At 46.8% G+C, this 20,932-nt stretch overlaps 1 protein-coding gene across 3 annotated transcripts in view; it reads left to right on the forward strand.

Annotated features, from left to right (window-relative positions):
- Positions 1–20,932, forward strand: part of PRR5L (proline rich 5 like) — a 72,543-nt gene that overhangs the window by 34,558 nt on the left and 17,053 nt on the right. For 2 of the 3 annotated variants that reach the window (XM_029208911.1, XM_029208910.1), the window contains exons 4-6: positions 1,919–1,967; positions 13,614–13,671; positions 18,610–18,701. In XM_029208911.1, the coding sequence (XP_029064744.1) occupies positions 1,919–1,967; positions 13,614–13,671; positions 18,610–18,701 (199 nt within the window). Of the gene's footprint in view, positions 1–1,918; positions 1,968–13,613; positions 13,672–18,609; positions 18,702–19,732; positions 19,916–20,932 lie in introns of all 3 variants that reach the window. The other variant, XM_029208912.1, reaches the window with a different exon arrangement.

Raw genomic sequence — 20,932 nt, forward strand, 5'->3', positions numbered from 1 at the left:
CTTTTTTTTTTTTTTTTTTTTTTTTTTTGCGGTCCACGGGCCTCTCACTGTTGTGGCCTCTCCCGTTGCGGAGCACAGGCTCCGGACGCGCAGGCTCAATGGCCATGGCACACGGGCCCAGCCGCTCCGCAGCATGTGGGATCTTCCCGGACCGGGGCACGAACCCGTGTCCCCTGCATCGGCAGGCGGACTCTCAACCGCTGCGCCACCAGGGAAGCCCTACTTTTCCACTTTTTGATGAAGCTTGGCTTCTTCACCTATGGTTTTGAGACTTCCCAGTGGCCATGAAGACTTTGTTGGGAGGTGCTTCTCTTTCCAGCAGCCAGAAGCAGCCTCCCTGCCTCTTCCTGTTTCAGGGCCTCCCTCTGGGGCTGCCCACTTGATTTCTGTGTCCCGTCTGAGCGATGCCTCTGGCCTCGAAGACCAGCCGTGACCCACCTGCTCTTGGCCCAGTGACCGACGAAGGCTCCCCTGTCTCTGTCAGACCCACCCGCATCTGGGTGAACCCCTGGGTTCTGTGGATGGGATGGCCTTCTGAGAGCCTGCCATTCACTTGGATCTCAAAATGCAGTGTCCACCACAGATACGTTTTCTGTCCTGGCAAAAGGAAGGTATCTTCCTTGCTCAGCATGAGTTTTCAGCTTTCCAGGGCTCTTTCTGGTGCAGAAATTTAGATCATGGATGTTTCTTCTTCTTGTGACTCAGTCTTATTGTGTCTATCTTCTGCACACTGTGGCATCTTGTTGTAACTTCCTGTTTATCCTACAGCGACACGTGAGAATGCATTTTTTGAAGAGTTAAAACCCAGCAGGTGTTGTCAGAAGCTTGAGTGTTTGCTCTTTAGTAACCGTGTCCGGTGGGATGCGTAAATGAAGTTACTGGAAGTCCTGAAGAGTTTTTTTTTTCCTGGATCCTTGGTTTTAGATTCCTCACCTTATTTGGATCAAATTAAAGAAAGAGCGGTAGGGATAGTCCCATGATTTCTCTCAGGGAGAAGGAGGTCTGGTGCCAATACCACCATGTTTTATTTTTATTTTTTAAGCACTTAAGACTCTTTGCACTTACCTCGGGAGTGTATCGATTAACCTGCTAGCTCTCCACACCCCTCCCCCCAAGGATGTAAGCTCCTTGAGAGCAGAGACCTCGCCTGTCTTGTTCACTTCTGCAAGCCTGGTGCTAGAACAACGTCTGGCTCATAAAGAGCAGCTGAATAAACGTTTGTGCTGCATAAATAAAATCCATCTGTTCTCCTTTGAAGGACTTTTAAGTCCCTTTGGGATGGGCAGTAAGGCCACTGAAACCATGGCACCAAGCTCAGAGTCTCCGATGGATTTGGAGGCGAGACTGGGTAGGGTTATGCAAAGAGATGTTGAATTTGCAGAATGTCTGGGTTTGAATCTTCACTCTGCCACTGACTTATTTGGGAGACCTCTCTGAGCCTCAATTTCTTTATCTATACACGAGAGATAATAATTGCTCCCCAACACACACACACACACTTTGCAATCCTTGGGTGAAGAATGTATGAAAAATGCATTTTAAACCGTAAAGTCTGCAAATGAGGGGGAATTACAAAACCATGGCCTTTCTCTTCCTTATTTTTTGCTGCACATGAAGCCAGGTGCCCCTGCCTGCCTCCAAATCTGTTAGAATTGGGATCTCCTGTGGCTGCCCTCGTGAGATGCTTTATCTGTAAAAGTGAACTAAGGAGCAGATGCCTTCTAGGAGTTCCATCTGCCCCAATTCCCTAATGACCTTGGTGGGGGTGGGGTATTACTGGGGCCTAGGAAAGCACACTTCCGGCTCAGGCCTGGCCTCGGCCCCTGTGCCACTAGTGAGCACGGCAATTCACCAAGCATCTGTGAACTCCAGGAGCTATAGCATCAAGGGCTGCTTGACAGTTTTTCTCTCTTTCCAGGAGGCTGCTGAAGAGTGAACTTGGATCGTTCATTACGGACTATTTCCAGGTAAGCTGTGTGGGTCTGAGCTTGTGCTATATTGTGCACGTGGGTACGTGTACCTAAAGGAGTGACCGATACTGTAACCTGGACATGCCTTCAACGTCCAAAATTCTGTATCCCGAGTTCCTACTATGTGCTGGGCATTGCAGTGCAGCCCTACTGCGTGCTGGGCACTGCAGTGCAGTGGCAGTGGAGGCGTACAGGGCAAGCGTGGTCCCTGCTTTTATGGAGACTATAGCCTCAGACAGCGGTTCTCAGGCTTTTTGGTCTCAAGGACCCCGTTACGCTCTTAAAAATGATCATTTATTTGGGTTATCTCTACGTATTTTCACCGTATTAGAAATTAAGCCTGAGAAAATTTACTGTGTGCCTTAATTCATTCAAATAATAAACCTACTACATGTTAGCATAAATGGCATTTTTATGAAAAATAACTTTCTGAAAATAAAAGGATAGGAGAGTGGTATTGTTTTATATGTCTGCAAATCTCTACCTGCAGACTGGATCCCCATATCTGCTTCATAGTCAGTCTATTGTGATATTGCCCGTCTGGAAAATATTGCACCTAGTCTCTGGAAAACTCGACAGTACACTCAACGGAGGATGCAAGGCAAATAACAGCTTAGTGTTGTTAAGGAAATCGTTTTGACCATGTGGAAAAGGTCTGGGTGATCCCTCAGGAGACCCCAAACCACACTTTGAGAACTGCTTTCCTAGTGCCATTCCCTCCCACTCCGTGTATGGTACCTAATTGAGTGTAATGCTATGTCCCTTTAGCCAAGTTCTTTCTTGTCACTAAGCTTCTCGGTCTGTTCTGTTAAAGATAGAATTGAATCAGATAAGCTAACATCCCTCCTGCCTAGACACTGTTGTTATTGCAGCTAATGAGTTCAAGATTCCAGGTGCAGTCAGGATGGTTTCTAATCCACTGACACGAGATGCCTTCCTGACTCCATCCAAAGACACGTGATGGGAAGTCCCCACACAGATTTTTTCAATAGTCAATACTATAGTACTGCAGGATCCATGGTTGGTTGTATCTGTGGATACAAAAAAACCTCAGATACGGAGGGTCAACTATAAATTATATGCAGATTCTCGACTACACGGAGGGTTGGTGCCCCTAACCCCTCGCGTTGTTCAAGGGTCAACTGTATACATATTTGTTATTCTAAAGTGTAATCCATCCCTTTTAATGGGAAGGTGACATAAAAATCCATAATAAATTGGTTTCAGGTTGGTGATATTATTCTGTATCCCAGGTGAGCATACTTTTAAGACAGTTTAAAGAGTTTTTAGCTTTTAAAAACAACACAGGCATCCTTCCATTTTCTTTCCATAAATCAGGAAGCTTAAACTTTTATGTGCACTTTAAAAGAATGACAAATGTCAGTTGTTTCTCTCTCACATGCACACCCACACCCACACACACCAGAAAATGACCACTTGGCCACTCTATATCTGGACAAAGCAAGACCCAGCAGAAGCCTGGAATTCAATCAGGGCAAATGTCTCAGCTGCTTGAAAGAAAACCCCTGTCCAGGGAGAGACAAACAAAGATTAAAAAAGAGATAATTAGTCACAAATGTGAATCATTTCAGTTGCCCTCGACTCAAAGGTCAGTCTTGTCCTCACTCTCTTCTCTTGCTGTCTCTAGTGATTGAGTTTTAAATCCAACTACAGAGAAGTGGTTTTTCAATCCCTCCTGGTGAAACCTGCCAGCCCAGCTGCCTTCCTCATTGACATTTAAAATAGACAGGGTTCTGTGTGGTTTCAGTCAAGTTTGAAATGTCAGTCATGTCTTGGCTTTGAGGACTACCCCTCGGATGGGTGGGGAAGGGCATTTGGGTGGGGATTTATTTATCTGGAAAGCCCTGAGGTTTTGGGGGCAGTAAGTGCTGCTTACAAAGTATGCCAGACACTTAACAGCTGGTAACCACATGTCATTTTTTATCGAGTGCTTAATCAGAGAAACTGCTGGTGAATATTGAGTCTCTTTCTGGGGGTGTGGGGTATGAACTGGTTTTCACGGTTTTGAATCTGGGTTTTTCCTTAGTTTATGGTGCTAGACGGGAGAAAAGCCTATCCTAGACACTGTTTATTAAAATGTAGGTTTTAAGTCTCATGTAGGCACAGAGCCTTTTTAAAAATGTGTTTGGTTCTCCAGTCCCTAGAAATTACCTAGCACATAGTAGATGCTCAATAAACTTTATTGGGAGAGAGGGAGGGGTTGCCCACCACAGATACATGAGAGATTTTAGGAGTTGCACACAATGGTATTAAATAACATTCACCTTTGTGGTAAGTGTTTCCTTTCCTTATTTTCCTTTAGCTCTTCTGATCATGCCAGGGAGAGTCTTCGTTTGTGCCCTTGTGTCTGTTACACTTCTGCAAGACTTGGTGATCTCTCTTGTTTAAGGAAGAGAGAGCAGGTTTCAAAATTAGTGTCTTCAGCTAGAAGCAATGTCTAATTAGGATTACATAACATCATTTTGTTGAGATTGAGTTGATCCTTGAGTTACATTCTATTTATGGTAAATGGTGTTGCTGTGGTTTCTTTTATAAACATATTTATGTTTTTAAAAAGTGGATTGATTGAAGAAAAATAGTATACAAAGAATAATAGTGTATGTGGCCCTGGCTGTGACCAAGTGGTGAAGGTGGTTCAAGAGAGACTCAGGTGTGGAAAGTCCTTCGCTAGGCACCCTTGAAAATGGGCTGGTTTCAAAGCCACACCAAGAAGAGCTTTTCAGATGAAGAGGGAAATCCAGGAGGCAAGGCTGATAGAGGTGACCTCAGCCTTCACACTCAACTATCGGATGTAGTTTCAAGAGGGAAAGTCAGAATGGGCTCCAGAAAGAACATTCCTCCAGCAAGGAGGAGGGAGGAAGGTCTGGGGACAAGTGAGGAGCAGAACCAGGGGGGTGGACAGGTAAGACCCAAATGCCATGGATGTGGCTGTTGGGGAAGGTGACGAGTGGGTTCCTCCGTGTGGAGGATGAGATGGCCACTCCCCCCGCCACCCCTCCTGGACATCTGGACTCAGCAATGAGGTCTGTCTCCTGGGACCCAGACCCCCCACCCCAGAGACTGCTACTTGTAAAAGCCATCACCGTGGCTCCGCTTTTGAAAGTGAACATTCTCATTTTGCAGCTTTGAAGAAAGACTCACAGAAAGATTGTCTTCAGTGAAGAATAATGAAAATGACCCAAGGTGAGGGCAGGGGCAGAGCAGGCGGAAAGATGGTGCTTATCTTGTGTCTGCACACAGAGAAGACAGGCTGTTTGATTGACAAAAGCACAGATAGATTTCCATATGACAGAGGCCAGAAAAATCTTTGACATTTCCAGTATTGATTTTCCTTTTTCCTCCGTCTGTTTTGAATTGCACCCAGAAGGAAAATTGGGGTTTCCGACAGGAACTCTACATCCTAGAGACAGCTCTGCGGGGTAATTGGTTCCTTTTGTCTTTGGAAATGGTTGACAGGAAATGCTCTGCATTTTTCTCTTACCTGATTAGGTGCCTTGGTGGTCCGGGGCCTGGGGATGGGAGAGGTGGCTGATCATACTTTCTGTGCTTCTGCATCTGCTGGTTGTGTTGTGTCTGTCGAAAGCTTTTCCCCAAGCCCAGAAAGTTAAATTATTTTTGGTGGAACTAGAGTTTCGCTTGATACAGAGACTCAGTGTGTAGTCAGTGGCTTTGAATAAGATAGTACCTAAGAAAAGGAGAAATGTGGCCACCATACTTGTCAGTAGGGCACGGATGATGTAAATGTTTGATGTAAAGGTTTCCATCTACTGCTCGTATCTGTGGCAGTCACAAGAGGCCACTTTCCCCTTAGCTCATCATTATCAGAGAAGATTCATTAAGGGCATGTGGCATGTGGCAGGGAGCTGAAGGAGAGACCCACGGAAGCATCCTGGTCACCATGGAGTTTGAAATTGAAGTGCAGGGAGGTAGATGCATCCGTATAGGGGACACACGGCATCATGTTAACTGAAACCCTGAGTGGATGGTAAAGGCTTAAAAACAGGCCCAGTATAATCTTTACTATTCTTTAAGATTATTAATCTTTATTATTAACAATAATATAATTATTTAAGATTAATAATAATCTTAAAGATTATCTTAATAATCTTTAAGATTATTAAATAATAATCTTCTTTAATCCACCTGGGAAGGCTTCTAAAACAAACGGGATTCCCAAAAGGTGAAAAGAGATAATTAGGTGAGCAGAAGGTAGTAAGGCACAATTCCCATATACTCTGCTTTGAAGGTAAAATTGGGGCCAGTATACAGAAGGGCTTTGAACAAGAGGAGCTGGGCTCCAGTGAGAGGACAAGCAAGAGGGGAGAGGATGATGTCTTTAGGTGAGAAGGTCGTTAGAAGTTGCATCTTGCATTTGGCCAGTACTTGGAAGAGAGGCCTTGGGGAGTCTGTGAACATTGGGGTGGCTTAAAGCTTCCCTTGGCTGTTGAGAGGGGAGAGAAAAGGTGCTAGTCTGGGGGCTGCCAGGAGGACCCCTGGATGCTTCAGGCTGCCCTCCTCGGCAATTACTTGAATTTTATGCAATTATTTGAATAATTTTATCGGACTTTCCTGCAATTTTATGAAGCAAAATGGAAAAATGAGTCTTGAAATTGATAACCACAGATCTTAATATAATTGAGAGAAGGATGGAAATCAATGGGTATATGCGGAAATGGCACCTCTTCGGCCTCATTGCACTGAGGTTATTACACATTCCGTTGTTAAGGAGGGAACATGTAGGTACCAAATGCTGCAAATATATCACCTGAAGACTAGCTCTGAAAATGAGATGTAATTAGGGATTTTATCATCCTTTTTGGCTCTGTGGGAACAGAACTCCCCCGATATCATGTGTCTAGGTCCACATGGGTATGTGTTTTTAGGAACCCATTATGGATGAAATTGGGTGACCTCCAAGTAGACTAGGCCGGAAATGGCAGGAGACAGATTTAGGGAACCATCGGGGGAAGGGATGGAAGGCAGGGGTAGATGCTGGAAAAGTGGAAACATCCAAATACGTGGAAACATCCAGCAGCTCAGTGGCCATAAGAAGTCAAGACTGAGGTGGGAGGTCTGAGAAATATTTGTTAGACTTGGAAAGCAACAGGCGACCTTTCTTAGAGGCTGTTTCACAGCTATAAGGAAGACTAAAATAGCCATCATGGTAACAACAGCTAATATTTTCAAGCATTTATGTGCCAGGCATTGTTCAACAGTTCTGAGCGGTTGGTTCTCAAAGTGTGGTCCCTGGACCTGCGTCTTCAGCATCACCTGAGAATGTGTCAGAAAAGCAAATTCTCAGGCCCCACCTCAGAGGAACTGAGTCAGAAACTGAGGGGACTGCGGCACAGCAGCCTGTGTTTTAGCAAGTCCCCTGTGATTCTCACGTGTGCTCAAGTCTGAGAACTGCTCCAAGCATTGAGGAAAATTTCATTATTACCATTTAGCATATACTGCAGCTGCACCTGGGTAAAGGAGGGTTATCCACAATCATACAGCTAGTAAAAGCTAGAGCGGAGATCAAACCCAGGCCATCTGGCCACGGAAGAAAAGCTTTTGGATTATACTTTAAATGTTAAAAATGCCTGGAAGATATCCCCTGAAAACCCCAGAGGAGAGAAGTTTCAGTGCTTTTAAATTTAATTTTACTTTATTTTTTTAGGATCCAGCACAACAGACATGGGACCATTTTCCTGCTTCCTTGTAAAATAACTTTGAAAAAAGCCCAAATTCACCCCTTTAGTGAATTTTACCCTTTTACCAGCGAAATGGTGCTAAATGAAGATTAAACTTGTACCAAGTTTCACATTTTCTTCATTCCCCATCTGGGGCTTTCTCTCTGGTCTCATCATACCTACACACAACCCCAGGACTGGGTTATTAAGAGCTCTCTGGTCCTGGGGGTGAGTTGTGTTTATAAGACTTTTTGTTGCTTATCTAGGAAGGCATCCAGGTTCACAGGAAATGTAGACATCCTAAGAGATGATGGCTGTACTTTCAACGTTACAGAAGAGAAAAAAAATGGAGGTGGCCCATGATTTCCATCACTGGCTTGGTGCCAACAACAGCAACTTTTGCAGACATTGCTATCCCTGGAAACAAATGCCTAGAATGGAATTATTGGTCAATACAAGTTCTCAGTAGGCAGAGTGACATGCTGCCAGACACCTCTGGGATGGGAAAGGATGTCTCATTTGGGAATAGCATCCACCTGGGAGCCAGGTATATGCCTTGCCAGACATCACATATGGTAGTGGAGAGGGAGACCCCGGGAAAGTACTTTTGGAGAGGCGGAAGTTGAGAAGCTAGTAGCAGGATTGGGCAGCAGCAATGACCCAGCTGGATGGAAGCTTTGGTGGAACCCAGTTACATGGCCTGAAATTGCCAAGCCAGCTGCCCCCAGTATCTGAACCGAGTGGATCTCATCTACTTTCCCTTGTGGGCAAAGGGCATTGAAAACCTCTCCAACTGAGAGGGCAGAAGAGTGCGATGCCTAAAAGCGCCAGCCTTTCTGCCAGGAAGGTCTGGATCCCAGTCCTTGCTAGAACACTTACTGGCTGTGTGACTGTAGGCATGTTACTTAACCTCTCTGAACCTCAATCTTCTTAGTGGTAATCTAGTTGTAATCGTAGTATCTACCTCAAAAGGTTGATGCAGTGACTAGATGAGATGACGTACATCAAGTGCTTTGTACAGAAAGTGAGCAGTGAATGAATGATAGCTGTTCACCTTAGTATTTTTTTAATCATTGTTGAAGTAAACCAGAGTAATATCCTGGGGGAAAGATTGGGGCTTTGGATTCCAGCCAACCTGGGTGCAAATTCTGGTCTCACATTTGCTAGTTGCTTCTCTGAACCTCGGCTTCTTCATCTATATAAAGGGGATAAGTTTGTGGCAAAGGTAGAGTGAGATAATGCATGAGAAGGGTATAACACAGTGCCTGACAAAGAGTAAAACAATAAAAAAAACTCCACCGTCATTCTTTGTGCTCTCATTATTATCGCCACTGCTAAAGCATTAGAAGCGACAGGTGGCTGGCAGCCTTAAGCATTTACAGAACTCCTACCTTGTGTGGGAATAGCATCATTCTCCTCACCCCCTAGCTTGTTGGTTCCCCCTTTTCCTGAGTCCTTCTGGCCGGGTCGAGGAGGAGCCTGCTTGAAGATGCATGTGGTTGACATTGACAAGCCCTGCACTACAGCAGCCCACCCTCTCCTCTGCCGTCCTCGCCTCGTCCTGCCCACCCTCCGTGATTATCCGGGATGAGCTCGGTCCTTCCAACCCACTGAAGGCTCCATGGTTTTGGATGCCTTTCCACAGACATCCTTGTTTTTTGCATTTTTCCTTTGAGCCTTGTTCTGTTGGCAGCCCATTTTCGATGTCTTAATAAAAACAGATAGGTCAGCTGTTTTTGACTTCCGGATCCTCTGCCACTTCCTTAGAGCGCTGTGTATTCCCCGTCCAAGTTCATTTATGGGGGCTGCATGAAGTGACAATGGGCCCATTTCCTAGGTGGCTGCTACTGAATGTAACTATTAATGTTAGCTAGTTACGTTCATGAGTAATGTTAACTTGTAATGTTTTTTGGCTTGAAGCCTTTGGGCTGGGGACGTGATGCGGTTGGTGCCATCAGGCAGGGAGTGGGACAAGAGAAAAGTGAGGATCTTCTCCAGCTCTGTTCCCATACATTTTCTCAGCACCTTCTACAGTCAGGCATTTGTCTGGGGCTGGGAATACTGGCAGGTGAGGCCAGAGGGGACAGACACTTCGAAAGACAAACAATGCAAGGTAGCTGTCTAAATCCAGGCTGGTTTTCTTTTCTTTTTTCTTTCTTTTTTTTTAGGTCTCAGCAGCCTTAAGCCCCACAGATGTCCAGTTGGTGTGTCCTTAGGTGAAGTGACCAGCAGACAGGGTGGGCTTCGTAATTTGCAGGGCCCAGTGCAGAATGCAAATGTGGCTCCCACCAGGGTGAGGAACGCACTCCCCTTCCCATGGACCTGTGGCCACAATGCGTCGTGGACAGGGGACCCCCAAGAGATTGTAACCTTCATGCTCTCGGTACATAGCTCAGGGGTGGTCGAGAGGCCCCCAGCTGAGTCATCAGTACTCAAGCCAGAGCTCTGCCATCCCAGGGCAGGGAGGGGGGGGCTGCCACCAGGCCTCTCCCCAAGATGCCACAGAGCACCAGGGCCTGGGCCCCTGCCGACGCAACCCTGTCACCACCTCGGGAATAGAAGGATGGCAGTGGTGGGGCAGGGCAGGGGAGACCAGCAGGGTGGAGAGCGGCAATGGGGGTGCGGAGCAGGGCCCTGATAAGCCCTCCTGGGGTGACTGTAGAAGGCAGGACCATGAGTGAGCTGAGGCTGAGCCCCTGCGCTGTGTTCTGTTTCCCCAGCAGGCTTCACTTACAAAACACAGATTCAAAGCTAAGACTATTAAGAAGTGAAGATGGCACCTGCAGAGCATTAAACCCCAAGCATGAGGCCCTTCAGAGCACCGGGCCCTCAGGATTACAGGGCCCTTTTGGGCATAGGGGGCCCATGTGACTACAGATTCCCAGGGGAGAAAATGATTGGCTCAGTTTGAGACCCAGGTGGGGTGGAGGGCAGGCACCAAGCCAATCAGCTAAGCTGAAGATGCAGGCTAGATTCAAATGGTTCGAGCATGCAAGATAGGGAAGCGGGGCTTTGAGCCAGGCTGGCCCAGAAGATCCTAACTCACTTAGCACATGCCAAATAAAAGATGGAGACCGTGCTTCTAGCTGCAGTTTATTCAACTGTGAAATGAGAGCCAAATCTACAAAGCGTAGGGGTATAAACATTTTCAAATGCTTTTGAAAGGTGCTTTAGCTTCCTGGAAAATATGTCCACCTAAAAATTATGGAAACTGTATGTGACCCGTTGATTTGGACCACAGGGCTGGGGAGAGGGGAGAATGACTAGATGATTCTTAAGGCCCCTTTTAAGTTTTTGTTACTGTTATTTTGGTCTAAGCTATAGAATTTCTATGCTGTGTATCTTGAGACATTTTTAAGTGAATGTTTTCCATTCCTTCATAGTACACAAATAACTTCTTCTCCTTGAAAAAAAATTTTTTTTGCCCCAAATGTCTCCTTGAAGGGGGAAGACATAGAAAAGAGGAGGAAGGAGAACCTGGTCCACTTTTTAAAGTTTATGTCGTAAGATGCAAAGAAGTTTTTATCAAATGAAAATAAATACCATTTTTAAAATAAGAGCAAGGTGTACAAATGCATGGGGTATCAGAATTTTAAGGACCTACATCACTGTCTCTCCTCTTACAAATATTCTGTCTCTTATCTTGATTTCTTAAAACCAAAGAATGGTCTGTAACATCAAAACAGGCAATATATACTCAATATTTATTAGCTTCTGCTATGATCTAGGCACTGTTCTCAGAGCCAGGGGGACTAAATTAAGTGGTCCTCACTCCTAAGGACCTAAAATCCTAACACATAAGATACAGGGTTTGAATTAATTTCCATTATTAACTAATGATATAACCTGGACTAGGCTTTTATCTCTCTCAGTGCCTTGGTTAGCCCCCCATACCTTTAAAATGTAGATAATTACAGTGAAGGAACAAAATTATGAAGCCTGCGTCATAGGGAGGAGTCTCTCTTACATTTGTAGGTGCATCTCAGAAACATGAAATTAAGGAGGGTTTGTAGGTGTTCTGGAAGAAGGCTGAGGTGTCAGTGTTGGCAGTAGAGGCGGTGACAGAGAACAATGCATCAGGAGTCCTTGCACGGAGTGCCAAGGGGACTCCCTGAGGCCCTCGTCTGGGCCAGTGAAAGGGACCCGGGCAGACACTTCAGACCTCAATTGGGATCTTTGCTCAGAACCATTCAGGGGGAGTGACTGCCATCTGGAAACACCTCCACCGTCCATTCCTGCCCAGCTCAGCTGGCACAAAGTCCTGATTTGGATCGTTTCAGTTTGGTGCTGTGGTGTTTTCTCGCTGCTGGGATTCGTGTGCTTGGCTAGAAGGTAGAGAACACAGAGTTTCACCTTAAGTACCTGTCTGTTCCATGATTCCTAGTACAGGAATTGATGGGTTTTTTTCCTTTAACAGAGTTGGTAGACTCCTATAGGATGTCACTCTAACTTTGAGTTGGAGTTCCGTCTTGAAACTGAATGGTGGCCAATTACTTTTTAAATTAGGTTATAGCTTGTGAATTTTAATAGGACCTATAAAATCTGGTGTGTATGTATTAGTCACAGGAATGTGACAGTACCTTTGATCAAATACTTTAATATACTTGATGTAGGTCCATTCATTGCTGACTCTCTTTACCTCCCACTCCTTTTGTGAAGATAGCTGGGCTAAAAGAGCAACTCTTGTCATCACTACCCAATTCCACTGATTACCGGCAACATAAAACACCGTGTGTGTTTGTGTGTGTGTGTGTGTGTGTGTGTATTTATAATGGTTAATTATTATAAGAACTTTATGATATTGCTGTTGTGATGTCATTTTGTAGATGAGGGACTCAAGACTCAGGGAAATGAAGTCCAAGGTCACACAGCTAGCAAGTCGCTGAGCTGGGACTTAAACCCCTGTCTGATGTCCAGGTTCTTTCTTCTCTGCCATGTATGCTCTCATCATCACCGTGACAGGGTTTAGGGTTTTATAAAAGAGAGTACTAAGAAACGCATTAGGTTTGGGGTAGGATATATACCACTGTGTATCCCCTACCCTATAAGCATAGGCCTTTGCTAATCTAAAGATGTGTGGTGAGTGGGGAGGCATCCTTACTCTCTGAGCTTCTGTGACCTTTGGAGGGGCTGCCTGCGTCGTGTGGGACCAGCTGTAGCCTTCTGAGGGAAGGAGGGGTCTGGGTGGGAAGACTTGCTGGAAGGCTGCAAAGCAGAGTGGGCAGAACATGGCTTGTGGAGCTAGGAAGACCAGCTCTGTGTCCTGTGTTCCAGCCTCTTCCCCGACCATCAGTGAAGTCAGGGTAATGGCACCGACTTGACCGGACTATTGGGAGGGTCAGAATTAGATGAGCTGAAGAATATAAACGCTCTGATACATGCAAAACACTCAGCAATTGTTAGTTGTAATTGCAAAGGGACTTCCTCTTATTCCCTCTTTCCACAACTTTCCCACGCACACGCTCATCGACGGACCCACACTCACTGCTGCCTAAAGTCTTGTGGGCAGTCTCTTTCATGCTAGCGTGAGAGATTTATCGTTTTTATAAAAAATCATTTTTATAAAACAAATCCATTATTTCTGCATAATTTCCCATTGCTTCCGTGCTCCCTTTTCTGAGTTTTACACGAAGGGCTTGAAGGACATTGGGTGTCTACCCTAGTCCTTCCAGAGAATTCAGCCAAGCTTGGGGCAGCCCATTCCCTGGTCGGAGGGACGGGGATGGCACTTGGGTTTGGCTCTCATCTCCTTCCTTTGCTTCGGGCTGTCTCACTGATGCCTCCAGAAGCCTCGGCCTTCCTAGAGGATAGAAGGCTTTTTTCAGCCTGGAGGCTTGAGCAGCGCCCGAGTGCCTGGAACCCTGTGCCCTCGCCCACTGGGAGTGGATCTGGGTTTGTCACGCGGTGAAGTAGCCCAACTCTTGTGTCCTTTGTTCTCTTTCGGCAGAACCAGCTTCTAGCAAAAGGACTGCTGTTTGCGGAGGAGAAGATTAAGCTGTGTGAAGGCAAGTACAAGGCGGCCCCCGTCCGGCAGGCCCCTGACTCAGCCTTTGATGCTCGGACAGCTGGAACGCTTCTGTCCAAGAGAGGCGCGTGCCTCACCCCGGCCGCCCCTTCTCCAGCTAGGGGGCAGCATTTCCACCCGAGTTCGCCACTCCCAGCAATGCAAGTCAGACTGTGTTTTGGGAACTGAGGGGGAATTAGGGTGGCCTCTTTGGAGACCCCCGTTAAGGGGGGTTTTCATGGGATGCATGCTCCTTTGAAGGGACAACTTATACTGCAGATCCTGCCATGCTGTTCCCTCTGGTTTGATCCAGGCTATTTCCTATTGGCCTTTGTATAATACTGTTTCTTGAGGTGGTGCATGTCAGGAGGCCAACCCACTTGACGGACAGGAGGCTAAGCAGGCACCTACTCAATGGGGGGTGATTTACTAAACAAAGAAAAGGGCTTCCCTGGTGGCGCAGTGGTTGAGAGTCCGCCTGCCGATGCAGGGGACGCGGGTTCATGCCCCCGTCCGGGAAGATCCCACATGCCGCAGAGCGGCTGGGCCCGTGAGCCATGGCCGCTGAGCCTGCGCGTCCGGAGCCTGTGCTCCGCAACGGGAGAGGCCACAACAGTGAGAGGCCCGCGTACCACACACACACAAAAAAAGTGCTAGAGTCAAGCTGACAGGATAGAAAGGCACTGAATGGATCTGGGAGGTGGCCAAAGGCAAGAGTCGGCCGACCCCGTGGCTCCACCAACCGCTAATCTCAGCTCCCACCAATGTGGATCCAGGTGCAGCTTTCCACCTACTTCTTGGGTAACTTTTGGCAAGTTTCTTACTTCTTTGAGCCTCGGTTTTTTAAAATAATTTTTAAAATGATAAAATGGGACTAGGGATCGTAGGGAGTATAGGAAGTATAACTGGCATAGCTCCATACCTGGCACATAGTAGGTAAGCAAACTGGTTCCTTCTTTTTTTTTTTTTCCTATTCCAGCCTAGAGACCTCCATCTGTAGGTCAAGTTTACTTCTAGATTCAGACTTATCAGGCAGTACGTCATTCCTTTTTTCTTCCCCTTCCCTGGGAGAGACACTTGTGTCCAGTGAAGTGTCTCCTAGAAAGACAAAGTAGGAAGAAAAATGAGAAATTGACACTGGAAGGTCCCAGTGCCCAGCACACAGTGAGTGCTCACCAAACCTTTGGAAAATGAGAGGTTTGAAATTAACCGCTGTCTATTCAAGAATTGACTGAGCAAGCAGCCTTGTTTCCCTCCAATGCAATTACGCCGAGATTTTTTCAACCTTAGAGATACCCAGTAGCCTAAGGCCTTATTTTTGAGTGACCGGCTTTGACAAGAGCTTCGTGGCCCTTTTGCGTGTTGGAGTTAGGCTAGTACACCAGTGTGAAAGGTGGCTGCCTGCCCGTTAGTAAGTCGTTTGGAGTTATTCCGTGCTCCTGGAAATGCGGAAGGCCAGCATTATGAAAGAGATGCTGAGAAAACCAGAGCGTCAAGGACCCTTAAAAGGGAAAGTTGACTGTCTGTCATCCAAGTGACACTTAACATAGCTACGTTCAGAGTGAAAACTCAGGCACAGAGCTAGACGGGATAAACAAAGGGCGTCCAAGGTTCTGTGTTTCTGCCCCAAAGCACGACTAGAGAGCAGTGGGCCGGGATATTCTTGCTGGGTCCCTTCTTGTCCTGGGGTCTGGGTGGCAAGGTTCTTTCTGCACAGTGAAGGGGCAGGTGGGAACCTGTAAGGGTCTTTCACATCTTTAACCAGAACATCTCTACTTTTTCATTTTGTGTGTTACAACTCCAAGAAAGATTTTATTTGGATAAAAGGATTCTTTTGCTATAAAATAGAGTTTTGATCCATCCTATCACTGAACAACCTTTACTTTATTGACCTGGCTTGTACACATCCACTCTACCTGACGGCTGCAGAAGGGACAGAGGTAGCCCCTCATTATGTGGTACTCTTTCGTGGACAGAATATGCCTTGTTACTTTCTGTAATCTTTTCTAGAGCTTTAGTGACCTTGGCTTTAAAGAAGTTTCTCATACCTCTTCTATACACCTCTGGCGATCTAAACTTCTATGGCAACTAGAGGACAGTTTTTATAGGACAGTCATCTAGAACCTCCCATCCAAACCCCTTTCATCTTTGCTGGGGGCTAAGGCCTTGACTTGTGGGCTGTTCTTGGAGATGGACTCACCTCCTTCCTAAAGTCTTTCTTCCCGGGGCTACCCTGTTTTGTTAGCCTGTGTCTCTCTGATGTTCTTCTCTGAACACTTTCCAAAACCTTCACTCCTCTCTGAGATTTGCAGCAGGCAGTTAGACCCAGGTTCCCAGGAGAGGCGCCTTCCTGCTGCCAGGTTGAAGGATGACTTCATTGCTAATGAGTATTCCATCTTGGAGGTGAAGGGGAGTAAGTAGGCACCAGCACTGAACAGCAGGCTTCTCTGTCACTTCCTTCCAGTCGGGAGGGCCTCTGCTTATCTTTCTGATGGAAGACTTAGGATAAGGGCCATCAATAAAGGAGCTGGCATAGCCTTTTCTCCTTTGAGATACACTCTCCAGGTGTTGGGATTCACCTTGGTTTTAGGCACCAGGATGCCCTAACATTTCAGACCATCCTCTTGACTTCCTGACCTCTTCTCTGCAGTGAACTAGCCTACCTTTGAAAAGAGAATGGTGATTGATACATTCATTCAAACATTTATTGATTGTCTACTTTTTTTTTTTTTTTTTTGCTGCGTTGGGTCTTCGTCGCTGTGCGCAGGCTTTCTCTAGTTGCGGCGAGCGGGGGCTACTCTTTGTTGTGGTGCATGGGCTTCTCATTGCAGTGGCTTCTCTTGTTGCAGAGCATGGGCTCTAGGCTTACAGGCTTCAGTAGTTGTGGCACACGGGCTCAGTAGTTTTGGCTCGCTGGCTCGAGAGTGCAGACTCAGTAGTTGTGGCGCACGGGTTAAGTTGCTCCATGGCATGTGAGATCTTCCCGGACCAGGGCTCGAACCCGTATACCCTGCATTGGCAGGCGGATTCTTAACCACTGTGCCACCAGGGAAGTCCCTGATTATCTACTGTTTACCAGGTACTTTGCTAGGTGCTGGGGACACAGTGGTGAACAAAACTTCATAGGATTTCAGGTCCTCGAGGCCCTCACTACCTGGTAGTGGAGACAGGTATTAATCAAATCACCATCAGATATAAAACCCCAACTGGGACAAGTACTAAGAATACAATCCATAATAGGGGGATTTGGCCAGTGGGGGAGACTTTCTTGTGGAAGTAATGCTGGAGTTGAAAATATTAAGATAAACGGATGTACATTAGGCAAAGAGAGGAGAGCAAGAACAGTCTAGCCAAAGGAACTAGAACGTGCAAAGCCCCTGTGGCATGGAGCGGGCATGGTGAGCATGAGGGGCTGAAATAAAAGTCACATACAAGGGGAATACAGAAGAGGATGAAGACACAGAAGAAGGAAGCAGACTCTCCCCAGCCAGATTGCCTATGCTGTGGTTTCTTTATCTAAGAGCAAAGGAAAGTGTTGGAGCTAGCTATTAAGTCCTGCTCTGTCCTGTCCCATATTTGGGTTAAAAGGTAACCTCCTTCCACTCACCAGCCCTAGTATCTGCAAAAACCTATGCACTCAGTACTTGCCATTCATTCATTTAAAGATTTCCAAACATTGATTTACTGATGTGTCTGGCTAAGTGCTAGAAATAGAATGGTGAGCAGGACAGACAGGGCTGGGACCCTCACTCCCATTCTAGTGGAGGAGACAGAGAGAAGTAAATGAGTGATTCCAACAACGTGTAATTAGCACACAGTGAGGGAAAGTAGAGGGTGCTGTGGATTTGCATTTCTCTCCAGTGTATTTCACTCTGACCTTTCAAAATCTGCACAGCTTTGGCCCTGCTAGCTACTAGTCACGCCCTCGTTCTGTTTTCTCTGCCAGCCACTGCTTTTGTTGTCCGTTAAATTAATAGATGGACAACACTAAATGACTCTTTCAAGATCAGTTCAGTGGAACTGGCCGTGCATTGCCAGATGCATCTCTCAGGGTCTAATCTTGGCTGACCCAGTTTCCCTGCCTCAGCTGAGCAGAGATAGTGCCCAGTCAGCTCTGTTATCTAGGTCATTAAACAGCAGCCACCGTGCAGGCTCTGCTCTGCCAGTGCCTGCCTTTCCTGCAGGTGCAAAGTCCCTCGAACAGCCTTCCGGTGGCGTTGGGTGACCTATGTCCATCTAGCCTGGGGGTGGCGCTTGGCCAGGGCTTGGGCTTCCTGATCCGGGGGATGAGGGTAGGCATAGAGTCAGGAGGTGGGTCCCATGTTTTGCAGGTGACTGTTCAGAGAATAATGCCCTGCCGGTTACAGTGGGTGGAGGTGATAGTTTCTAAGCCCTCTTTCCATCTCTCTCAAGTGACAGCTCAAATCTAGACTGAAAAGCCAGTGTCTTAGTGATTATGAAAAACAAAATAATTTATAACTGTGCACATGATCTTTCTGGATCATATGGGCAAGAGCACAGGTTCTGGAATCCCAGCTTGGCCTTCTACCTGTGTGACTTTGAGCCCAGATACCTGGCCTGTCTGAGCTGTAAAATGGGGTAATAGCGTCTACTCATGAGATAGCTTATAGATAAATAATCTAGCACAGGGCCTGATAATGTTGTAACCATTCTCGTGACGATAGCAGTTATGGCGTGCTTTTCAAAATTCAGCTCCCTTTTCTGGATTAAGGGAGAGAAGGCATATTTTCGGTCGAGTTTTCCCATCCAATCCCATGTTTACTGTAGTAACACTTCTGGATCAAAAGTAGATAATGAGCTTCCTCTCACGACCATCCCATGCTCCGTCTGACGTGGAACTGTCTCCTGGCCTCTCCTGCAAGTAATGACCAAGTTCTTTTCTTTCTTCCTCCCCTCCCATCTTCTCACCCTCATGTAGGTGAAAATCGCATGGAGGTTCTGGCTGAAGTCTGGGACCACTTCTTCACTGAGACGCTCCCCACCCTGCAAGCAATATTCTATCCAGTTCAGGTCAGTCTTACTGGGGAACATCCTCCTGCCGGTCTGGGCAGCCTGTCTTATTCCTTGGCCTTTGCCCCTGGGGCCTGCCAGTGAATGGGGGAAAACCAGGGGATTGGGCGCTGCCTGAGCCGGCTCAGGACCTCGGACATCTTTGGAAGGCCGCTCTGTTCTATATTCAGCATCTAACCTCAAGCAACGAGCAGTGCCTGCAGGCCTAGCAATTTGTAGGCGCTCTCTTCCCTCTTGGTTTTGAGTATGTCTGTATATTCTTGGAGTGGGTTGTTTCTTCTTACTTTTCAGAAGTAGGGAAGGTGGGGCAAGGAGACTTTTTCTTTCCTTTTTTTTCTTTTCTCCACCTTCTTCTTTGAAGCACAATTTTCTGTGGCTCCCAAATTGTGCGAAAGGGACAATATTCCTTGCCCCTTGTAAGGGATTCCTGAATACGAGAAGGCCCATGATGTCGCAGAAAGAACTGGGGACCTGGAATCAGTAGCTGGGTTTGGGCAAACTCATTTCCTGTTTCCAGGCACAGCTCTGTTTCATCTCCTGCAGAATGAGGAATTTAGAGTAAAACCGAGTAGCATCTCTTACGCTTCTTATTCTGTGAGCTCAGCTCATTCTACCACATGTGTTGGTTTCCCTCTACCTTCCTGAAGGGGCCAATAGCAGGACTGGTCAGTGCCGGGTCAGAATGGACAGCCCCTCAGGCAGACTGACCAATAAATATTCTACTCCAAAATGTATGTCTCTGTCACACGCTTATGCTGCTATGTGCTCACGAGCGCTCCTCCCACTGCGGTTAAGGCATCACATCTAATCAGGTTTGTTGAAGTGCAGGCGTGGGCGCTGCAAAAATGCAGCCATTAGCAAAGGTAGGAATTACCTTGGACCAGAGGTAAGGGCCCACATGCTTTGTTTGCTTTGAGTGGTATTTTAAAGGAAGTTGGGATTCTTTTAAATACATGTCAAATATTTAAAAATTGGGAGGTTATGCCTTCAGAGTCCATCTCCCAATTCAGGTTTGCCCCTAACAATTCCAGGAGAAGTGTCTGGTCTGCAGCGCACTGCTCTTTTCATCTCATCCTCAGTTCCACCCTGCACCCCTGCGAGAGGATTTGAAGCATTTATGTGGATGGTTCACTCCCTGTGTCCACAGACTTCTCCCTTCTCTGCAATACTCACTCCTCGGCCAACAGTGGGTCTTAAGAAGACACACCAGGGAGGTAGGGTTGCCAGATTTCGCAAATCAAAATACAGGATGCTGAGTTAAATTTCAGATAAACAATGAATAATGCAGTATTTGGGATATACTTATGCTAAAAAATGATTCAAATTTAACTGGACAGCCTTCGCTTTATTTGGCAGTCCTACTGGAGAGGGGGTGTAGACCTAGGTCCCCCTTAGGACCATTTGGGCAGGGAACTCCAAGGTGCAGATGCCTGGATGGATTTAGAATGGGGAGGGAGGATCTGAGTGGACATGGCCCCGTGCAGTCATTGGAGGCCCAAGAGGGGCCTTTTTAGCCTCAAATCCAGGCAGGAGCCCAGTTGCATGAGTCTGAGGATGGTACTGTCCTGCTTCTCTTGAAAAATTCTAAGATCTGGCAAGAGTCGCTCTTGCCCCTGTCTGCCCCTCCCCCACACAATTTCCCAAGTGCTACTGCTGGTCCAGACACCCCACTTTGAGAACCTCTGAGTTAGGGACTCTTACTACTGGTAGTGACACCCCCAGAGGTGTCTGTTTGTCCAGCTGGGTCCTTCTCACAACTCGCTGTGTAGGTGTCTGTGTGAGACCTGCTTCCTCACTGGACGATGTGTTTGCGTGCCCACTGTGTTCAAGGGTGTGGAACTTTGCCTGCCTTTTTCTGTCTTGTAAAGTGAAAGGAGTCCTGGCGATGAAGCGAGGGCACAGATACGTACGAGATAGAAAGTCAGTGCCGAGTGCTGGGATGTGATGCAAAGAATAGAAACTGTAGGACCTTGAGGAAAGTGGGGGGACCGCTGTCATTGGGGGTGGTTGGGGAAGGCATTCAAGGAATGGTTAAACTGAGGCTGTGAAGCATGGGTGGCGTGTATCTCTTGGGACTGGAGGGTAGGGGGATGCGGGGATGGCAAAACCTCTCTTGCCCATGTTTCTGTAAAACCCTAAGGAGTTGCAGGAAGTGCAAAACTTCCTTAAACCTTGGTCAACTTGAGGGATGGGAAGCTATGTCGTCTTTGGGAGGATACCCTAGTGATACC

The sequence above is a fragment of the Monodon monoceros genome, unplaced genomic scaffold, assembly GCF_005190385.1.
Source record: "Monodon monoceros isolate NGI ecotype Baffin Bay Population unplaced genomic scaffold, NGI_Narwhal_1 Super_Scaffold_7, whole genome shotgun sequence".
Classification (NCBI taxonomy): Eukaryota; Metazoa; Chordata; class Mammalia; order Artiodactyla; family Monodontidae; genus Monodon; species Monodon monoceros.